The following is a 23,641-nucleotide window of genomic DNA, read 5'->3' as shown; positions in this document are numbered from 1 at the left end:
TTTTTTTTTTAATTGTTTTTTCCTTTCTTTTCTTTTCTTTTCTTCTTACTTTTTTGTTTTTGGTCTTCTTTTTTTTTCTCTCTCTAATAAACAGAATCCGTTTTCGAAGTATTCGCTCGAATTATTTCATTCATCGAAGCGTAAAGTGTAATTTGGTAGAACTTCGTTTGTCCTTTTCATCGATCTCATAGCCGATCAGAAAGACGTTAAAGAGGCAAAAGGCTCGAAGATCTTTTCCCAGCGAGATTCTTGAACCCATTCGATCTTCGTTCGATCTTCGTTCGGCAAGAGAAGAGTCCGACGTTCGGTGATCCGAGACTCGAATCGTATCTCGCGGACCGAATGTCGCGGTCGACTGAGGCCAGCCGGAGCGGCCGGCGGCCTAAGAGATCGCGGGACGCACTGCGCATGCGTGCGAGTAATATTCGTCCCCATCTCTTTTCTTCTCTTTTCTCTTCTCTTCTCGAGTCTTCCTTACCTCCACCACCCCCTCCTACGCTTTCTTAGTCGTCTCCCTAGAGACTTTATCTCCGCGAAAGAGAAGAAGAAATGTTTCAGGGAAGAAACCAAAAAGAGTCTCTTTCGTCTTTGACAAAGAAAATGAAAAGGGTTGAAAGTTGAATAACTTTTGGCACTCTCGTTGATCTTTCATCTTTTCTTTGAGATAAAAATGAAAATTCGTTCGAGCAATATTATTTTTCTTTGTTTTTTTTTTCTATTTTTTTTATTTTGGCATAAGAGGAACATTGTCTTCTTTCTATTTGCATATCTTTGTACGGCAACGGTTATCTCTTTATGGCATAGTATATGAAAGACAATGGACGTTTCTCCCGAGAATCGTAAGTTATTACGATGACACGGGCGTTTCGGGGTAGGAGTGACAAGGTATTTCCCTTTCCTGCACACCTGTTTCCTTATTAACTTTCTAATGATACTACGTAAATAGGAATAAAACGATAGCAGAAGAAAAATACTTCCGTGCGGTGACTCCGTAATGCGTCTTCTCGTCGGAGATATCGTAGCTTTCGTACTCCCGTGTGTGTGGCTTTGCTGCCAGACGTTCTACGTGACGCGCAGGATTTTCTGCGATCCCTTCCAAGGGGGGGTAGGAGGAGGAGGAGGAGGAGGGGGGGAAGGAGAGGTAACTGCGTGAAAAAATAACCATGGAGTATTAAATGCGAGAAAGGAAACGAGCGAACACGTCGAGAACGAAAGTTTGCGATAATTGTACGAAGTGATTCGTGAGAAGAATAGTTTATCACGTCGAGACGACGTAAGATAACATTTTTTTTTTTTTTTTTTTTTTTTTTTTTTTTTTATTTAAAAACTATCAAACGTGATAGATTAAATTCGTTTGCAAAGAATTACTTTTATACAGATATAAAATTCATTTGGAATATTTAATATATTTTTATCATTGAAGCCTTTCAAATATAAAGAGATAATAAATTTTGTATGATATTTCGTATGGTCAAATAAAAATAATAAAAGGATGTTCTCTCATTTTTTACTTTTGTTAATTTCTTTAAAATTTTTATATTTATAATTAAGATTTGAAAATATTATCAAACGATCACTGTTATATGTTTCAGTTGGATTTTCCTTAAACTAATACGCGAGTAGTTTCGATTTTAACGACGACGTAAGGGCAGGACCGGTCGTCCTTTTGGTCCTCCATTCACTTTCGCGCCGCCATTCAGAGACGTCTCGACGTCGGCGGGCCGAAATCTCGGCCGCGGACGAAGAAAGAGAAAGAGAAAGAGAGAAGTAAAGAAAGATACGATCGGTAGTGCGTGCTCGACGGACTGGAGGACTGGTTCTTTCGTTCTGCAAACGGAGCTCGTGTCGTCGTGCTTTTTGTCGCCCTTTTAGGCTGGACACCGATAAATAAACACGCCTGTTTCTCCACCAAGAAAGATGGCTATGTCTGATTTGAAATCTCGATATTCTCTCTCTCTCTCTCTCTCTTTCTCTCTTTCTCTCTCTATCTATCTATCTATCTTTATCTCTCTCTCTGTCTTTCTCTCTCTCTCTCTTTCTTTCTTCTTTCGTCCTACGATTTGTCCCGAAGAAATGTTGTTGCCTCGTCATGCGACCCTTTTCTCTCTCTTTCAACTGCGACAGGAAGTTGTACACGAGGAAGGGAAAAGAAGGTGGAATTACACAACGTCCGCTACCGCCTTTCGATACTTCTTTTCTCGACGCCCTAAGGAAGAAAAAACGTTCGACCGTTCGTGTCTCTTTTATCGATCGACTGTCTCGATTAATCTTGACCAATACTGATTTTTCAAATCCTCTGTTAAAATAGAAAAGTATATTTCGTATCGACGTTTAGTTTTTTTTTCGAGATACATAATAAAGGCAAAAAATGAATTATCTGATATGAACTATATCTAAATAAATTTAAAAATCTATTCCTATGTACGAGGAGAAACATGTATTATAGTAAGAATTGTAAGATCATTCAAATGGAATCCTTAGATCCATTTTATTATTAATTCTAATTTGACCTAAATTAACCTAACAGTCATTCGTCAAAAGTTGTAGAACGAAGACAGACTCATTAAAGATAAAATCGAAATCAATCGTGAGCGCACGTGGAATTCGAACGTTTCATAGCGAGAACGTTCGTAATCATCATGTCGAATTAATGAGCCGAGATCTCGTAAGGTAAGAGAGAACTAACTGATAAATAATGACTCTCGAGTACGTTCCATTCGTTTAACGTAAAATTATCTTGGTTCTTCGTTGCAGTAAATCCTCTGTTTAATATTCAAATATTCACGTAGAATCCTATTGATTGTTAAATTAATAGTTCCTATTATTGTTTCTGAAGTCATGAATATGTCATAATTACAATTTCTACGGCATTTTTTATGAATAAGATATGCTATTACGATGTTCATTTTATTTCTTAGAATTGCAGAAAATTATTCGAGAGAATAAGTTCGTAAGAATAGTTGTCATCTTTAGATAGATTTTCTGTACAGATCTTATGTATAGATACGATACGCTCTGGGTTAACCGAAAATATTCGTGAACACGAAGGGACATCCGTCATGCGGATTTAGATTTAAAATGCTGTCGCTTTCATGCCAAGAACCGTGCTCAAAGTACCGATTTGTTCCACTTGGAAGTGGTTCGCTCTTTGCCACGAATATCTATCCATCAGTTTAAAGTTTTCCGCGTTTATGCATAGATCGTTTTGCAGAATGATCAATTTGTTGTTTCCTCTTGTTACGCTTTTCTAGTCATAGATATATCAAGAGTCCGTGAACCGAGGAGATAGTAAAAAGGAGGATAATTTTTTTTTCAATAAACGCGACCATTCGACGGATCAACGGAATTATTAAGTGAGAAAAATAATGAAAATGAATTTATCGTATCGTTCGTTGACACTTCCGACATCGATGCCGACGTCTCTTTTGTCCTGGTTCAAAAAGGTTATCGCAAAGATTAAGTTCATAGGCCTACGCAATAGACTCATTTTCGACTTTATTTTATATTTATTACGATCGAATACATTATCCGCATACACGTTATTCACCTATTTCACATAACTATTATGAGTTTAGAAATAAAAATTATTTCAACTTCCTTTAATTCTTTTTTACGATAATCAAGAAGATTGAGGAGTCGCGAGGTAGACAATCAAGTTTTTGCTCGTATCGGAAACTTAATTGCGATCGTTGGATCCTTCCTTTCCTTTTTGAAAAGGAGAGAGAAAGAGAGAGAGAGAGAGAGAGAGAGAGAGAAAGAGAAAGAGACAGAGATAGAAAGGGAAAGGACGGAGAAGAGATTTTACAACGATGATTGCGATCGCACACGTCGAAAGTAATTGCATTGCACCTGCCTAGAAGGGACGACAAGGCAACGTCTGTACGTAGCTAAGAATGATTGTGATAACCGGAATGGCTTCTTCTGTCTCTCAAGGACGTCTGTACTAGTCGAACGACCTTTGACACGGCGAGCTACGCTATCGACACCTTTTATGTTCTTTACAATCTTGCCTTTTCATCGAGCTTACCTTGAAATCTCTTTACCTTTCTTTCCAATTTAATTGTGTTCACGAAAAATTGTATATCTTTGTGATGTTATATAATGTCAAATAATATTTCTGATTATTTAGCAGGATACGTCAATTTTCTCATCATTCATAAAGCTTTATAATGTTTTGTAATTTAATATTTATTAATAATATCGGATAGAAATATTTTCTATTCATTTTTCAAAGTGAATTGTATATTTGAGAAGATGTTGAGGTAGAAGAAAAATTCGGCAATATCTTTAAAGATGTTTCTTTCATAATAAATAACAGTTAATCCTATTTAGAATGCACTAAGGAAAATTTTCTAAGCACGATTAGCGCAGGTATACAAGTTGGGATTTTTCAACTCTAGCATATTCGAGGACACGACTGAACCTGAGGATTCATCGATCAGTAGGATTACAAACTAACCATCCACGATGAATAGAAAATGAATGTGGTTAGCCGACATTCGAATTAGGAATAGAATAGATACTTTATTCGTAGGATTGTAAATAATTTTATTGTTTCGTTAACAAACGCAGTGCTCTTGCACCGTATTTATACATTTAAATATTATTATATCCTTTGGCTTAGATATGTGGCTTACATAAATTCCTATTATCAGCTTATTTGCATCTAGGACATTGAATGAGAGATATGTTAATTGTAGGTACAGAATGTCTGTGTGAAGTTTTGAATAATCAACAAATAAGATGCTTTAAAGTTGATTAAAAAAAAAAAAAAAAAAAAAAAGAAAAAAAAGAAAAAAAAAATTTTATGCGTTCATAAAAAATGTAAAACTTTGTAATCTTTCTTTCAAAATATGCGTTCAAAGTTAAACTTAGCCAAAATAATTATCCATTATGAAAGGAAGTATAATTTCTTATCTTTTAATTAGAGCGATCTCGCGCTAGAGAATTAATAATACGTTCATAAACAAATATGATAAGAGGCAATGTTAATTTTGTGATGAGAAACGTTCTCAATGCTGTTTACATGTTGTGTCCTATTAAAAATTAAATTATCTAGGATTCAAGAATATTATTTCCTCGATCGACCTAAAAATTTGATTAAGATTCTTGCGGTAAATTTCAATTAGATTATAATTTTGAAATAACAGCGATAATACACCGACGATAAAATCTTATGATTATTTTCAGGCAATTCGTATATATCTCGTTTAATGAGATTCTCAATGAATCAAATGACATTTCTGTTAAATGTATAAAACGGTATTTGATAAAATTGTGCGTCTAATCCTACAAGTGAATTATCCCTACTGTTCGATTATTATTAATATTTATAAGCGAAAGGAATTGTGTATGTTGATTTAAGTTTTTTAAACGACTACGACAAATTCGCAAGAATTCGTCCTCCGAAATCTTCCTCGTTTATTTTCGTTGCGCGTACGGAAAGGAAGAGGAAGATGACGATGAAGAAAAATACGAAGAATCGAGACAGAAAAACGTTTGACCTTGCAGCTGATTAAAAAAAATGGTAAGGAAAACGACGATCCTTCGATGAACGATCTTCAAAAATTGATCGGCGGTAAGCGAAATTGCGAGATCTAAAGCGTTCATTCTTGTTTGACGTCGTCCAGAATGGACGAAGATGCTCGCATTTTGTAAAGTTGTATTTTCTAAAAACCGCGATTGATCCTCACATAGATTGCTTCACAGCATCCTGACAAAAAGGAACGAAAGGAGCATCATCGCGGTCATCATCGCGACATTAAAGGTCGACGAACCGCTAGTCAAGTCGAGATTGTTCCAAACATCTTCTGGAACATCGACATAGACCTTATCAACGCCGATCGTTGTTATCAACTCGGAGAGTTTCTTCGTGTCGACTTGATCGCCGTGGCTAGACCAGATGGTCAAAGTTACATTGCCAAAGCTCGAGCTTCGATTTAGCAACGTTTTCATGGCGCTAATGTCGTTAGCAACGAGACCTGCTCTCACTGGATAAGTTATCGACTGAGAGACCTTATTCTCCGTTAAGGTTTCTATCATCTTCTGGATCTGTTCCGTCGTGTAATGGCCTTCGGTTATGTTGAACTCTGACCCATATCTGAAAGGAGAAAAGAAAAGATAACAAAAATGTTTTCTCTGTGAATCTTTAGAAGGCGTTCCTCATATTGAAATCAATTTTTTGCTTTAGTAAAAATCTTTTGTCGAGTGACACCATTTGTGGGTCTCAACCTGTAAACCTTTATTCGTTACGTTCATTTCTTTACGTTTTCTATTTACACAAATTCTAAAGACAGTAATATTTATCGTCACGAAGCTATCTCTTGATTATTATTATTTTCACTCTCTCCTTTTTCTCTTTTTTTTCTTTTTTTTTTTTTTTTTTTTTTTTTTTAGATTAATGTTAATATCTTTTTATCTCTTTTTTTTTTCTTTCTGTTTTATTCATATTCTTATATATTACGCTAGTGAATGAGAATAGAGGTAAAGGTGAAGGTGAACGTAAACTCATTTGCGCTTATGCGCTTATGTAGCTCAAGCGTATATGTATTTATATTTTTATAGTTCTTTTTGAACAAATTTTTTTGTCCCTCTTTGTCTCTCTTCCTCTTTCTATTGCTTTATCGCAGCATCACATTCCGCGGAAGGTGTGGAGCAAAGAAAAAAAAAAAAAAAAAAATAGAAAAAAAATATCAAGTTGTACTCGTTATACTTTTTTTCTATAATTTTATAATTAATGATCACCGAGTCGGAAGTAAAGTAAATATACTAAACAGGTTTTGACAAGGAAAATGAATTAACTCGCTCGAGCAACATATTCTTGGATTTACCTGGTCGTCCAACCAATAGATAGGATACTTTCTGGAAAAACCTCCATTGCACCGGTCAGGAAGGATTTGGAATCGAGTGGAGTGGTTTTGGCGTCAACCGGTCCAGGTAGAATGTCGGCATTTAAGAACAAAGGATTGGTGAACTGAAAGACAATAAGAGAAAATTATTATTAATAAGCCGTGTTCTTTGTTCTCTCGAGTTCTTCGCAACAAATCTCTACATATTTTATAAAGTGTGTCGTTTGTAATCTACATAGGTATAGGTATATATAAAGAGGCATAAAAAAAATAAGCAAGTCACGGGATCGATACTACCAGCTATACGAAATGTTTTTCATTTTAATAGTAATAAAACGTGTATATGTATATACACGTTTTGTCAACTTGAAAAAATTTAGATTGATCTTTTTGTAGAGATTGTCGACATTTCTCTGTTCTCGTTTCAATCGTATCATTTTTATTTTATCAACTTATTTTACACATACATACCTTTTTTCGTTTTTCGGCAAGTATAGGTTTGCTGCGTTCGAAGGCATCGAGTGTCTTGAAATCAAGTTTTACGCCCTTGGTACTATTAAGAGCACTCGAGAGAAACTCTTCAAGAGAGAGATCGCTCTCTGTATCCGGTGGATGAGCCATTATCGGTATGTTCGTATTATTGCTAATGGAATTGTTCAGGTTGCCTATCACAACGTCGGCTTCGAGCATCATGATGTCGTCTTTAAAAAAGCAACTACGTTTAGTGTATATTCGCGAAACACATACAAACTATGAGACTTGTAAATACTTAGAGAGAAAAAGAGAGACGTATATATAGAGATAGAGACGGAAGCAGAAGTAAGAGGGAAACGGAAAACGCGCACACGTGCAACGAATATCGATCATGCCTAAAGAGGCTGCGAGTCGACACGACGTTCGCGACTTTCTCTCTCCTTCTCTCTCTCTCTCTCTCTCTCTCTCTCTCTCTCTCTCTCTCTCTATCTATCTATCTCTCTTTTTCTCTCTCTCTCTTCGCATTGTTAAACGAGACTTTTAAGTCGTCCTTAGGAGAGACGAAGCAAGAGAAAGAGAAGGGAAACGCCCTAACCCTTTTTGTTCCCCTCCATATCTTCGAGCTTCCATTGTCTACTTTAGAATTACTTTCTCGTGGTATATAAGTTTCAAGGTCAAATATTTCCATGCCTTCGATCAAGGCTTTCATCCAATGTTCTCCGTACCGTTTCGTTCGTCCAATATTTTAACTTTTTCGTACGTATATATATATATATATATTATATATACGTACTCATGTGAAGTGGACACTTTAATAAGAAGAGCATATATATATATATACGTTGTCGAAAAATTGAGGGTCAGATACTAATAAACGTATCGAATATCATAAACGCTCTGTACGTCAGCGTTGAGTTGTCATTAATCCATTCCATCCATTGCAAACGTATCATTTCACAAGTACCCCGGAGAGATAAGGTTAATTAAATGCAAATGGATTAATTATTAAAAAATTTATTCCATTCATGATATTTCGAAAAGATTTTACGATTAAACGATTAAACGATTCTTGACAATAACGAAATGAATTTTTTGGAATTCTTTCGACGCGATATTTTATAAAGGAATCAAACGATTTGAGTATCGCTGAGAAAAGAAAAAATTGGTATTCGCTCGAAGCTCACTTTAAAAGTTTTTTTTATAGTTCTCTCTCTCTCTCCCTCTTTCTCTCTCATCACCGTCATTACCATCATGTCATCTTTCGTATACGAAGAGAGAAATGAATACCGTGACGCGAATGCATTAATAGTCAAGTTTATAAGTTAACAAGGATACAAAAAGTGGACTATGGTAAACAAAGATTTACCATCATACCTCATGGTAATTACTTCGAGTTCAAATAGCCTGTACGCTGATAGGCATATCGACAAGCCAATAAATCGATTCTCTATCGTCGTCTTTGATGGCCGTCCTTCAAAAACTTTTTTTAAAGCCGCACGGAAGTAAAAGGAACGATAAAAAAGGAAAATGATCGTCGTCATACGGTATTCCATTTTTATCTCATTGGAATGATATTTTCGCGAGTCAATTAAAATATGACATTTTCTACAATGAAAATGAACTCACCTGTGGTCAGTGCCTTAGACAAGTTAGCTTGGCTATTGACGGCATGAGCCCAGACGATCTTTGTCAGATTACCTTCGATCGCCGGGAAAAAGATCTTCGGGTCCGGTGCGATTCCACACATGGCGTATTCTGTAAAAGGAAGAAAAGAATTTCGCTTTTATCTTTCATATCGTTCTCGTTTATCTATCTGTGTGCGTGAACATCTTCGATCTTAACTGGTAGTCGTATTTTGACCTCACTCGCGCGAGACTTGACCTTCCGCATTAGTATTCTCGAGACCCCTCGACCTTTGACCCAATATTCGACAGAGTCGCTCCATAATTGAACAGACCGAGAATTCCTCGCGGCACGAAGCTCGGAAGGACTTGGGGTGGAGAAGAGAATCTCGTAACTCGACTACCACCACATCGAGAGAACCTTCTCATTGTGTCCGAGAACTCGATCGATAATCACGCTTGTTCGTTACCATCCTTATCAACTCGTTACTCTCTTCAATTATTTTTCTCCCTTTTTTTCCCCCTCCCCCTTCCTTTTTACTTTTTCTATATCTTATACTCCACATAGGGGAATGATATCGATGTCACTTTATATGATTGCGATTAAATCATTTTTTTTCTTTTTTTTTGCGTATTCTGATTCGAAATTAGGATGGAAAATCATTTGAAATGAATATTTACCGACAACGGGAATAATCCTTTTTCTAAGCATCCCTTGAAAGGTTTAGTTTTAATGAAATAACGTCACGCTTTTGACACTTGAACTTGAACTTGATTTGCGTATAAACGTTAACGAAGTATCAGAAAAGCCTAGGTTTTTGAGGCTTTTGACCTGTTTTTCATTTGCATTATGTATGTATGTATCTACATATTTACATCGCTGGTTCGCTTTGTATGATCTCTCAGTATTGTTTCTCAGAAGAGTATATTACCTACGACTCGGGATGTTCTCGAGAATAGTAATTATTATAATTCTCGTTCCAGTTCCCGATTGCATGGACGAAAGTAATTTTTTTTTACCGAACTTTCCGACCGCGTAATGATTTCTCTCTTTTCCTTTTTCTTTTTTTTTTCTTCTTTTTTTTTTTTTTTTTTTCTTTTCGCGAGGAAGACTTCACTTTGCATTTAAACTCCTGAATTTTTATTTGATGTAAAAAAAAAAAGAAAAAAAAAGGAGAAAGAAAGAAGAGGAAGAGAAGAGAGAAAGGTCATGCATTAAATATCTTCAGAGTAGCACAAGACGGAGCTTTTGAGTGACATTAGGATATGAAAAATCTAACGAGTTTCAAAAGTAACACTTGTGAAATCGGTCAACTAATCTGTATTATATCGTAATAAAAATAATGAATATTCAAAACAAAAGTACTGCTTTTTTTTTTTTTTTTTTTTTTTTTTAATCTTTATATTATTATATATCCTTTAAAATGTCGCCAGGAAAAAAGTGACAATCAAAATTTTGGATTCAATAAGGAACACGTTAAACTCAAATAGAAGGAAAATCATTTTAAGAAATTTATCAGTGAAATCAGATGACACGCTATTTTCCTATCGATCGATTTACCATGCATAAAATAAAATCCCAAGAGATTCTAGAATCTACCCCAAGAAATTCAACCCCTTCTATCTACCCCTTTGGCACCCTTTAAGTAACGATTACCGATATTCACCATTCGTCGATATCGGATGCACGTACTATCGTATCGGCTCAGCGTCACAAATTTCAGTCAGCTGTAGTTTCTCGACCTAGTCTCTTCAGCACACCCAAACCCCAGCTCCGAACTATTCTCTCAACTTTATCGCATACAAGCAAAGAAGAATTTTCCAAAGTAGAGTTGACTTCTTCGTATTGGAAGATCGCGTAAAACGTTAGGATTGTTCAAAGCGTATATCATATATCGTCTAAAAGGCTTTACGATTGTTCTTATATTTTTAATAACGATAGTGCACGTAACGTTTCAATGATAAAATAAAATAATCATCGTATTTAATATGTATACGGGAAAAAAGCAAGCATTTCATTGAAATTTTGCGTGATTTCAATACCGATGAAAATACTTGGATATAATATCAGGATTTTTAACTAGACTCTTTTTTTTCGGTTATACCGAAGGATCTTCATTCCTGGAATAGTAACCATTCATATTCCCTTTTCCCCCTGAGAATAGATCGGTACGAAACACGTTCCCGCCACAATGGCCACGAGTGACCCGTTTCCGGTCCAGCGGTCACGCACAGTGTTCTCTCTGTGAACGACGACCGGTCTCTCTCGCGATGGAAAACGTGAGAGAAAGAAGGGGAGAGAGAGACCGGTCTCTCCATGGCTTTTTTCCTATCGTGCGATTTCTAGTGCTGTTCGCCACTCTGGGATCCGTGCGAACCTTTCCAAGACATTGCGTTGAGAGACTATAAAAAGAGAGATAGATATAGAAAGAGAAGTTAGTTCGTTCTAATTACTAAAACAATCGGTAGTTTGTCACAAAGAGAAATCGAGTTCAAATAAAATCGAGTACCAGTAAAACTCGCATTCTATTTGAAAAATAATGATCTTAAAAAAGAATTTGGCATGGCATTAGTTTTTTCTTTTCTCTCAAACAACTCGAAGAATCCGACAAGTAAATTAGAACGAATAATTTCAAATGAATCTTCTCCTTGATCCTAGAGTTTGGTGAAAGCGATTCTCTTGCGTCATTATTTCTACTCAACGATAGCACCGGTTAGGAATTAGCAATGCCAGCGGAATACGCTTTTCCGATTCGTACTGTCCAAAGTACAGTTCGCTTTCATAGTACTTTCAATGGGAACAGAAGTACCAGGGAAATCGGTTCGCGTTAATTCGAAATGCATCTTACATTACAAGATGCTCTCATTCCTTCGACTCCTTGTTTACTCTAATTTTCGAGCCGATGGATAAGCCAATTATAGTAGAAGGTCTTTTAAAATACTTCTCCTTTCTTTTGTACGCTTTCTCGTTGTTCTTGCTGATAAGGGATTTCTTTGATCATGAAAAGTTCTCTTAACTTTGTATACTCAACGATTTATATCTAATCAACAGATTTATATCTATCCAACAGTTAATCTTCTCTCTTAAGAATAGTTATATCTTCTCTCTTAAACTTTTTTTTTTTTCAATTACGATCGTGTTCTTTAATACCGATTGCAAATAATCGTATATTTCTCATTTTCTTTAACTTTTCCACGAACAATTTTATTCGACTACTTGACTCCGATCTTACTAAAGGAGCAAGGTATCGCACTCACATGAATATTCAATTTCACCGATTTACTTTCTACTCAAACGAAAGCAAGAACGATCTATCTATGCATAAGAATGTTAACCATTAACGATGATTACTGCAAGCGTGTAATAAAAGTCAGACTTACGAACGTTTCACGTGGAAAATCCTTTTTGAGAAGATTCACGAAGGACTAACGAAGAACATTCTTACTCGAATAGTTTACATTTACGTTTGTTTTTGAAAAAGTGTGAAATTACTTATACTCGTGTTTCTTAATGCTGTAAATCGAGAGAAAAATAGAGCAAGATAGATGATAAATATGTAAATCGATTGGTGTACAACATAGCGAACGGATAATGATCGCGATATATGTATGTATGTATGTAGTATACCAACAAAGTGTCGGATTCTTCTGCGAATCATCGGCTAAACTTGTCGATGTTTGAGATATTTATGACCGATATTTCCGTCCTGTACAATGAGACGTTGCGTCATGCAATTTACATTATGTCGCAAAAACGGAAGTTGAATATTATAGACCTATAGATGATACATTAATGTTCCTTGAAAATTATTCTTAATAATTTTTTAGCAATTTTACGAGGCCATGTCCTTCTATTCTTAAATATACGACGTTGCCTAGTTCGTTCCTAATTATTGATCGTATACATTTTATTTATTTGAAATATGTATAGATCGTGAGAATTTTTCGACAGGTTCTTTTCTCTGTAATAATTTAACCTTATTCATGGGGCATCAATCTCTGTTTGAGCTTGACAAGCGTAAGGAGAATGAAGAGCATAATAATCTTTGTAAAGAGAATGGTCAGAGAAAGAATATAAAACAGTCGCTACTAAACAAGGCCCATGAATTCTAATGCTTCAAAGAAAATAATGAATTTCTGTCACGCAAGGACACTACCGACTGATACATCATTCGAGTTTGACACAACCGTTGGAAATATTCGTCGTTCGAAAGGATTACTTTTCAAACGGATATAAGTTACGATCTCGGATAGATTTAATATTCGTTTAAAAATTTCATTTTGTACCGCAGATGAAGGTATGACATCGATATCGACTTTCAACGTCTCGAATCGGAACATAATGCGATATAAATCGCGCAATCGTAATATAAACGTGACTTTCTTGTTGCGAGATTGCCAAACTATACATACAGTAATAATAATTTGTCACTTATTGCTTTCTTCCCTTGGAGAATTAAACGCCGAAGAAATGAAGTTAGTAACGCTAATATATATATTTATATATATATATATATATATATATATATATATATATATATATATATTTCTATAAGTTGCAAGTAATTATCTCGGGAATATAAATTAATACGTAAACAAACTGTAGGACGTTCCACATGTTTGATATAATTGAAAAAGTTGTAAAGATAAAAGAAAAAAAAAAAAGAAAAGAAAAAAAAAGAAAATATAAGAAAAATATTCCATCGTATTTTAGCGAAACGATATTGTATATTTTTATCGTTTGTTTTTATTATTATTGTTGTTGTTGTTGTTGTTGTTGTTGTTGTTGTTGTTGTTAATCTTCTCGTTAAAAATAGCACACGAACATTTTGTAAAATGATTCCCCAATGAATATCACGGTACATCGAGCGATGACTCAGTTTATCGGTGGTGAAATAAGAGTAAATCACTGTGGACTCGTACGCAAACTCCTTTCGTTGGATTTACGATAAAAAAAAAAAAAAGAAAGGACAAACAAATGAAACAGATATTGCACCGCGTAATGTATAATAAGCCGAGTTCTTGCGTCACACGTTTCATGGATAATTCAATTGGAAGTGTTAATAAACCGTACGAAATTATCCACAAAATTAGTATGTACCTTCTTCGCTTGATTTCCATTTCGTCGATTATTCGTATCGCCCTTTTCCGGACCATAACGAAATAATACGAAACGAGCATTTTTGCAGATGGATACGTATGTAAAAAAAAAAGAAAAAAAAGAAAAAAAAAAAGAAAGATCGTATCTCGTTATGTCCATTCTTAATATTCGAAATTAAAAGGATAAAATTGATATCAAGAAAGTCACGCACTCTCAACTATTAATCTTTTTTTTTTTTTTCTTCAAATTTAATTACTCAATTGTGAGACATACCATTTGTAATAGAATTAACGATCGGTCGCGAGATAGCGTTTGTTTCTTAATTAGAGTAGCCAGTCTATTCTCGTTAACGTCCGTGATGTTTGTCTTACTTCTTTTTTTTTTCTTTTTTTTTTTTTTTTTTCTGTTTTTTAGATTCATAAAGAAAAGAAGGTCCGACCTACATCTAGGCATAACCGACACTCTTTAAAAATATGGGAAAAGGAAAATGTATATATCAACCGGCTTATCGATTTTATAATACCTTTCATTTGGAAATTTTACCTTGAACGAACGCAAACGATTTTCAATAATGGCATTGCGATTTTTCTAATAAGAATTATGAAGCTTCGGTTAAACGGTATCGGTTCGGTCGGTTATTACCCATCAATTTCATTATACATGCGATCATAAAATCGATTCGACATTATCGAAATTTACATTTCTCGTTCTTCCTTTCATGTAATTTATCTATTATCAAAGAAGCTTCGGGCATGTATACAATGTGTCACTTTGAAGACGATCGATCGCTTAGAGAAACGTTCAGAAATCTCTGAGGTGAGTTATCCTAAGCGATAAGAACATAAACAGACGCGTCGTCAACGAATTCCACGACGTATCTTTGTATGTACGATAAAAGTAGAAACGCCGAAGACGCGTTAGAAACGCCTGACGCTTATTCCTGTGGAACTTTTTAACGAGACCGTTTCATTCTTGGTAGACGAACGAGATCGATAGATAGACCAGCTACGACAAAAATAGATAAATGAAATGCATTAGAGCATCGACGAGTTTATTCGACGTCAACAAGCAATAGCGTAATCGGACGATCCTTGAATTTCCATGTCTTTTCGGCCGATCGACCTTTCTTCTGAGTTATTGTTTGCTCTCACGAGATGACAACAATAGGATTAGCATCTCTAATAACATAATATTACTACTCTAAAAATACAAGAAATTTGTATTTACTTTTTTCTTTTTTTCTTTTTTTTTTTTGTTTCCTTTCTTTTTTCCACTTTTCAATAGTAACGTCATATTGTGATAATAAATAATAAATGTTCTATCGATATTAATTATTTTTATCTCATTGCGAGGCAATAGTTTTTTTTTCCTCTCGCGAGTTATTTTTATGTTTAGAGTTTTGAGTGGCTATAGGCAAAGTAACGCTAAAAACAGTTTATTTTCGTACTATTTTCGCAAGGCATGTAACTTTCACGTTTTACGCGACCACGGACACGTTGCTAATCTATTTTTACGAAAGAAGGAATGAGACTCGATCATAAGCTCTTTTTTTTTTTTTTACCGTACAATGTAACGAGTTTCTAAAAAAAAAAAAAGAAAAAAAAAAAAAAAAGAAAAAGAAGAAAAAAAAAATCATTTTCTTCAAGAACGTCATCATTTGAAGTACACTTTTCGTAGGAGTAGTTTGTAACTCGAACGAGCTTGAAGTTTTCCGATCAGTACGAACGAAAGCTATTGTACAAATCCTTTGTTGCCTTGAACTTAACCGCCATAGGTCAAACTTATAAGTAATTTCACGAAGTTACGTCTCGTACGACTCGCATTAATAACGCCATATATGTACTACTATGTAAGATCGTGAACGAATCTTAGAAGAATCGTTTGAACATTTTTCTTTTTTTTTCTATTTTTTTTCTTTTTCTTTTTCCCTTCTTTTCTTTTTTTTTTTTCCTCTTTCGCTTTGAAAACGGTGGATACGAATTTTCTACAAGATCGAATTTAAACGACTTCTTCGTATTTTCTCGACGTAGAGATTTCGCGGATCTTAATAAAAAGCTGGTGAACTCGGGAAAGAGAAATGAAGAAAAAGAAGGAAAAGGAGAAGAAGAAGGAGAAGAAGAAGAAGAAGAAGAAGAAGAAAAAAAGAAGTAGGAAAAGAGGCAGCGAGGAATTTTATCGTTCGTGAAAAATAAATTCACCGACCGCTTTTACGAACCGTTAAAGCGTCGTGCTTGTTAACATGATTTGAGTAAAAAATGCTGTTCGACGTTATGCATACGATTATATTTAATCGTCTCATCGTTAAAGGAAATCATTCGTTCTTCATTTTTCTTTCTTTAAGATCGGAATCTACCCTATGATTTTTTATGACGATATCGTCGTTTATTGCACCATCCTTGCTTGCATAGTAATCGCGAAGTGGAAGCTGTACGAGGAAAGCACGTACACCGAATATATCTCCCCTTCTCCTTGTTTCCCCTATCCGTTATAACGCATATTAAATAAATATTTAACGAACAAACACGACAGGGACGTCCATAGTCGTTATATTACTTACGTAAAAAACAAACTCAAATATTTCGGGCCATCGTCAAAATGTTATTATTATTAATTATTCTTATTATTAATTAATTTCGATTTTTATTTGTAATTTTCCATTCAATTGCATTCAATGATCAAAAACGTAGCGATAGGTTCCACTTCACGAATCAATAATATATTTCCTTCGTAGCTATAGTAGATATCTCTTTATTTAACTTTTTTCTCTCCTCTCCCCCTACCCTGCCCTCGTTTAACGACAAAAATGAACAAATTTAAAATTACACTCGGAATGAATTTTTGCGAAACATGCAACTTTCGGATCTCATTATAACATTTCTCACGGATTGAAATCGATTAGACACATTTCTACTGCTGGTATTCTTTTACAATCAAAGAGAAAGAGTAAAAAAAAAAAAAGAAAAAAAAAAAAAGAAAAAAAAAGAAGAAGAAAGAAAGAGGAAAAAAAGATAAGAGTTTCACCCTTCGTGAAATCTTTTTTCTTAGCTCGAAACTTACGTATCAACGCCAGGAATGAGAGAATCTTCGCGAGCGTTGTACAATCCATTCTCTTATTCGAGATTCGAAAGTTATTGAAACGTTGAGATGGATTTGAAGAAGATAGGAAGATAAACGTAAAGGTGAACACGGAACCGGCGCGAAAGCTTGTGTGAGCTCGATACGACACGCCCGGTCAACTCGGCAGCCACGAAACGACTGAACTCTCTCTCTCTCTCTCTCTCTCTCTCTCTCCTTTCTCTCTCTCTCTCTCTCTCTCTCTCTCTCTCTCTCTCTCTCTCTCTTTCCACCGCGTGTCTCTCGTCGAGCAATCGTCGTTGAAATCCTGGCGCGCAGACGATAATACGAGCGTTCTAGGCGCGTCGATCGTGCGTTTTACCGATACTGCCAACGTCACCGATGCTTTTGGCATCTGTATACCTTTTCTTTCTCTCTCTCTCTCTCTCTCTCTCTCTCTCTCTTTCTGTCTCTCTCCCTCTTTAATCCTTCCCCTCTTTGTACTTCCCCTATGAGGTTATCTACCGCGCACACGTGTTCAACCGGGGTCCTCCAGGGCCACCCTAAACAGGACCCTAAGCGATACGCTTAGCGTCCGGTTGGTTTTGAGAATGTGAAGGGGGCGAGGGAACGGTTTCTCTGTGGCACGTAAGTACGTGCCATGAATTTCGATGTTTCTTAATGCCACGAGTAAAAGGCAGACGTTATGTCTTTGTTAATGGAAAAATTTGTATCGATCTTAAACGTACGATAAGAATGGAAAAGCTGTTACGTTTCGTAATCGTTCGTAAAATTCAGTCGCAATTTATTTCGCGATTCGTGAAGAGTATTTTAGTTTGAGAGAACGTCAAGAAAAAATAAACCGTTGACACGTGCTTTAGTATGAGTCACGTGTGACTCACAAGGACTTATATAAATTAATCGCAACGATTAATTGCATTTAATAGTTGTACTCTTGCAATCTTTTCTATTATGTGCCAAGAAGTGTCATCGTAGAGAAAGAAAATAAATCTTTTCTTTTTTTTTTTTGCCCCCCCCCCCCCCCCCCCCCACCCCCACTGAAAAACGAATAAGAAAAAGGAAAAAAAGGAAATAGAACAATCACGGATAGTATAACGAGAACGAGAGGATGAGAAATTTTCGAAAGAATCGAGGTTTTTTCACGAGGATGAAGAAAAAAGAGCTCGAATGGCAGATATCGATATACAACACACGGATTCTTTTCTCTGTATGAACGTTTATGTATGGAATGGTTATCTTTCCGTCACTGAAGTTCCCTCGAGGCATCGCATGTGTCCGACATCTGCAATTCGAACGAATTGTACGGAGAAAGGCCAAGAGGCAGACAGATATTTGCCGACGACTACCGAGCAAAGTATCGGAATGAACTCCGATAGATAGTTTCGATGGATTACGAGTGAACTTAATCCCGTTCCGCTTCGTTCTTTCCTACCACCAGCACGATTTACTCTCGAACCTTTCTTGTGCCTTACCGGAACAGATATTGTCTCTTTCTTTCTTTCTTTCTTTCTTTCTCTTTCTCTTTCTCGTTCTCTTTCTTTTTTTCTCCTTTCATTCATCTCGTCGATCGAAATTGAACCGATTCATTCTTTAGAATATTTTTCCTGGAAAAATTTGTTGAAAGAATATCTTAATATATTAACGAGATTACTTCATTAATTTTATTCTTATTAGATATTATACTATTATTAAAATATGAACGATATATAATGATAAATATATAAAATAAAATGGACAATGTAGATCTTTTTTACAAAGAGATATGTAAGAATTTAATTTGTTCTTGAAAAGAAAAAAAAAAAAATAATAATAATAATAATTGAATATATTACAATAGATGTGAATTAAAAATCTCTAATATTAAAAATGTGTAGAAAATAGAAAATATAATGTGTATGAGTGTCAACAAATAAAAATATATATATTAAATAAATAAAGTTTAGAGAATTCAAATAGGCTGAATTCTCTCGCCGAAGAATTTGTAAAAATATTCCGAACAATGTGTCGTCGAATCGATTTTGTTATTTAGTGTGAGACGATCGTTTGACAACACCCCTATGTATTGCTCATCGGTTCTTTTTCGTAAAAATTGCACTCGTGCATGCGACATGTGTTAGACGCCGTATTCGAACCCTAAACACAAGTGCGACGGTAAGGGTCGTTCCAAGAAAAAAAATAGAAGGGTTAAACATCTGTCGAGGGGTTCATTGATCGGTCAGAGTAGAGAGTAAAAAAAGATTGAGTGCGATTTTTTCGTTAATTGAGTACGAAAACTTTTCGTGATATACGTATAAGTAAAAATGAAAAATTATGTTATTTCTTTTAAAATTAAAGTACGTTCAACTTCTCATTTAGTTAAATAATCTTAATTTATTTCGAGAAACTTAAGTATATTATATCCTTGGGGTCGTATAGTCCAGAAAATAAAAGAGGAACATGTTCAACGCGCAAGACCTTAGCTCCCTACGGTTCAATGAATTCATGAATAAGAAATACGGCATTTCTATGAAATATTCGACTTCAACTATTTGGATTTAATATGTCAATATTAGTCATGCGACAGTTACCGCATTTCACGTATATACGTATTTAGTTTTATTACTCCGTCCTTCACGAGCATTGCATTTCTAGTTCTCGTTTAACTAAATTGTACGTCGATTTATTCTTCGTCTAGACTAAATTCATTAAAAAGAAAAGAGAAAAAAAAAAAACAAAAAAAAAAAAGCATAAATTACTTAATTTCAGTGAAATATCGTCGGTAATTTTCTTTCTTTTCTTTTGTTTTTTTCTATCTTTCTTTTCTTTTTTTCTTTTCTTTTATTATCGAATTTCTCGAGAGACACCTGAGGATAACGTACGAACAGCGGTCAGATAATTTCATAGAAAGCAGACAAGAGAGTTTCCAATGGGAATTCTTATATGTCGTCGCGTAACAATGCAAGAAGGAAAAGACAAATAAATGATAATTGTTCGTGACTATGTTCTGGTATGACGGGTCAATCGCATTATTAGGTCAACTTCTCATTAGTCGTCTTCGCGCAATTTTTGTAGGAGGGTGTCTTATTTATTTAACAGCATAATTGCGGCCCTTTTATGCTCTTTAAAGTCGCGATCGTGCTCCCTTGGTTGCAGAAAATCGTTTTATAAAAGCTTCTCATTTGACCATTTGCAATTAAATCGATCTATTAAAGCAACGACGACAAAATCGTGGATCTAATTTCTTAATTCGGCTATTAATATGTTTTACGGAATGTAGCGTGTTCGTCGATTTTTATCTCAATTATATTATCGCATGTGATATTATCGCATGTGATATCATCGCGATTATGTTAAGCCTTTTTAACAATTGTCTCGAACGAGCTTCGAAAGAGCTCGTTACATTTTAGATCCTTTTTCCTTTCTTTTTCTTTTTGTTTCTTTTTCTTTTTTTTTTTCTTTTTCTTTAACGAAGAAAAAACACACTAGCTTTTCTCTAGATAAGACAGTCCGAAAAGTAAGTTTCCGTTCGTTAAATGGACCAAGCTGTGAAAGAAAAATCTTCCTTGACTCGTTAGAATCTTTACGATCTTTGATATTTCCAAGGAGAAACGAAGATAGAAAAAAGAACTAATCTAATAGTGAAATGCTAGCTTTTTCATACATTTTATATCTTCTTTGATACAACAAAAAATTGTGGCTATTTTTCTTTTAGCAAAATAAAAGTTTCGTTTTTACTCAAACAAGATAAAAGGAAGAGATTCGCAAATATCGATTTTAAAAATATTGTTAGGAATTGAGATGAGCGGTTGGTCGAGACAATTAGACGCACCAATTTTCGTTTATACGCTAATACATTTAGGAAGCCCTTTAACATGATGAGAAAACAAAGCCGCGAAACTCGTATTAGGAAATGAAATTATGGAGTCTCTTTACTACTATATCTCCCTTTGCACTTTTTCATTAGATAACTTGAATTCGTTACTGAATAATTAAAAAAAAAAATGTTAAATAGAAGATAATTGATTTAGTCGATTAGTTGCGATCGTGTTAACCGATAAATAATTCCATTTGCGGTGAATTAGAATTGAAGATGAAGCTTTTACATTGTATTTTAATATTAATAAAATAATTAATGTGATTAATGTATTCATTTAAAAACAAAATTATAATAGATTGAAACACGAGAAATCTTTAGTCTCTATCTTTTTGAAAACATTATTATGAACAAGTCGACTTGTTCAACTCATATTTATTTTAATTATTAACGCGATAACGAAAGTGTAGAGTGTAAAATACACTAATTTTTTTTCCTAAATCATCGATTTTATCTATTTTTTGTTAACTTCTGCGCAGTTATTACGAAGCGTCCTTCAGTCCTTCATGTAAAAAAAAAAAAAAAAAAAAGAAACAAGTTATTTGTATGGTGCAAATAAAAACATTAATAAAAAAAACTTTAAAGAAAAGAAAATGTGAAAATATGAGAATAATATACAGTTTGAATAAATAGATAATTTTGGCTTGGAATCGTAATGAAAATGAATGAATTATTAATTAATGCTCATTCACTTCTCGTTATATCGACAAATAGGATAACAATTTAAATGTTATATCGCCAAGAAGGTATATTGTTTCATTCGGAACAACGTTCATTGAAAATAATTACTTGGATCATGGTATGGATAACTATAATTATAAACTCGGTATTAAATTACTTGTTAAAAATTAAATGCTTTTAACAAGTAGTGCAAAATTGTATCTTGTTTATTTTCGATTCTTTCTTCTTCCTTTTTCCTGATGCAATTAAGCACTCGCGATATAAATGTTGTTCGCTTTTAAAACAAGGATAAAACCGACTGTATTCCTACGTGTATTATTTAACATTCTCTCGAAGCTACTAGTCGTATAGTACAAAGCTCTCGAGCGTTCAAGCGTTAAAGCTTTTTGTGCGTTCTTAAATATTCGATAACTTCAATAATGGTCGCATCAATAATCCTCCGTTTTTCCATCGTTAAATTTCTGTCGTTATCGGCGATAAAAAAAAAAAAGATAGGTATTTAGGTTGACGTTCGAGAAAAAGCAAGACAAGTTTTGTATTTAATGAAAATAAATGATAAAGAGGAAGAAAGATCTGTTATCTTGTCATTGTTGTGCAATGTAAACACATTCATTTATACGATAAGCTGTTTAGGTGTTCTCGTTTCGAGAATACCTATATGAAGAAAGATATTCTTGTCGACGTACTCGTTTTTTTTTACACACATACACACACACACACATATATATATATATACATGCTTATGTGTATTCGTTGTTATTAATTCGAGATTTTATTTGCTCGTTTGTTTAATTATAATTAGAGACGATACTATATAAGAGCGAGAGAGAATGAGAGAGTGAGAGAAAGAGAGAGGGAAAGAGAGAGATTCGTCGTGGTCGTTTCGATCCATTTATATAGCATCGTTCGTTTACCTACATATTTAACATTCCGAGTCAACAATTCTCGGTGCGAGCGACCGCATCGCAAAGCGCGCAAAAGTCTGTTTAGCAGTCGAGGTCACGTTCCATTTCTATATAGAGAGAAGGTGACAGACTTCGAAGATCAAGAGAGTAGTAATAGCAACGTGTCTGACCAATTAACGAGTCGATCTAGTGCACGTATCTACTCGATCAGTATGCTTGATCACTATAGTCTTCAATTATTTGTTCAACGATGTTAATAGGCGAAAGTCATTGTAAATGTCTCTCAAGATCTAATTTGATACTATATGGCACAGAATATAAAATCAGTACAATTTTTAGAAGGTGAATTTGTAACTTAAGGTATTGATATTTTATTCCTGTATTAAATTAACTGTCATTGAGTATAATTTAAAGTGAAATTTGAGGTTAGGTTTGACAAAAATAATTGCATTTACTATATCTAAAGATGCATGCTTAAATCGATCGTTTGAATGTATACAAGATTCACATATAGCTAATGCAAATAGACAATGGAAATCCAAAATATTTCTTTCATTCTGTTTTAATATTTCTTTCGAAATATTGATATGATGAAGTATAATTTTTTTTTTTTCTAAATGAGAATCATTTTATAACTTAGTACTATATAAAAATTAATTAATTTATTGTAGTTCTTAAATTATCCTTTAATTATAAAACTTACCATAAAGTTAAAAGTTTTATAAATAAGAAGAGTGAAAGGTATATACACGAGGTTTTAGCGAGAGTGTCTTCGAGTGATACTAAATTATTTAACGGAGAAGTAACCAAACGATAGTAGTTGTAAAAGTTTCGTTCATATACTATCTAATGGTATAGAAATACTCTGTTAAAGGCTTCTCTGTCGATATTTTTACCTGTTACATTTTAAATACATGACGCATATAGTAATTATCAAAGTTAGATATTTGTATTTCGAATTATCGTAAATCGTTGTATTTAAATTTTTCGTTTTACATATTAAATTTTTAATTCTAATAACTTCAAAAAGATTAAATATTATTATTAAGTTAAATTAATATTAAGAAAGAATGTCGTTAATT

General features: G+C 34.4%; 1 protein-coding gene across 3 annotated transcripts; it reads right to left on the bottom strand.

Moving 5' to 3' along the window:
• Positions 1 to 82: 82 nt before the first annotated feature.
• Positions 83 to 23,408, bottom strand: LOC124953049 (protein FAM151B). Of its 3 annotated transcripts, none has more exons than XM_047503883.1 (5): positions 23,263 to 23,408; positions 8,949 to 9,077; positions 7,320 to 7,549; positions 6,831 to 6,973; positions 83 to 6,100 (listed from the first exon to the last, which is right to left on the bottom strand). In XM_047503883.1, exons 2-5 carry the CDS (start codon positions 9,067 to 9,069, stop codon positions 5,704 to 5,706), a joined length of 891 nt encoding a protein of 296 aa, XP_047359839.1. In that variant the 5' UTR covers positions 9,070 to 9,077; positions 23,263 to 23,408; the 3' UTR covers positions 83 to 5,703. The 3 variants fall into 3 exon arrangements, with proteins under 3 accessions (XP_047359839.1, XP_047359838.1, XP_047359840.1); XM_047503882.1 differs by lacking the exon at positions 23,263 to 23,408 and adding an exon at positions 17,103 to 17,450; XM_047503884.1 differs by lacking the exon at positions 23,263 to 23,408 and adding an exon at positions 9,165 to 10,022.
• Positions 23,409 to 23,641: the final 233 nt, after the last annotated feature.

Source organism: Vespa velutina, chromosome 11 (genome assembly GCF_912470025.1).
Source record: "Vespa velutina chromosome 11, iVesVel2.1, whole genome shotgun sequence".
Classification (NCBI taxonomy): Eukaryota; Metazoa; Arthropoda; class Insecta; order Hymenoptera; family Vespidae; genus Vespa; species Vespa velutina.
Note: the sequence above shows the minus strand (reverse complement) of the source record. Positions and strands in the feature narration are given on the sequence as shown.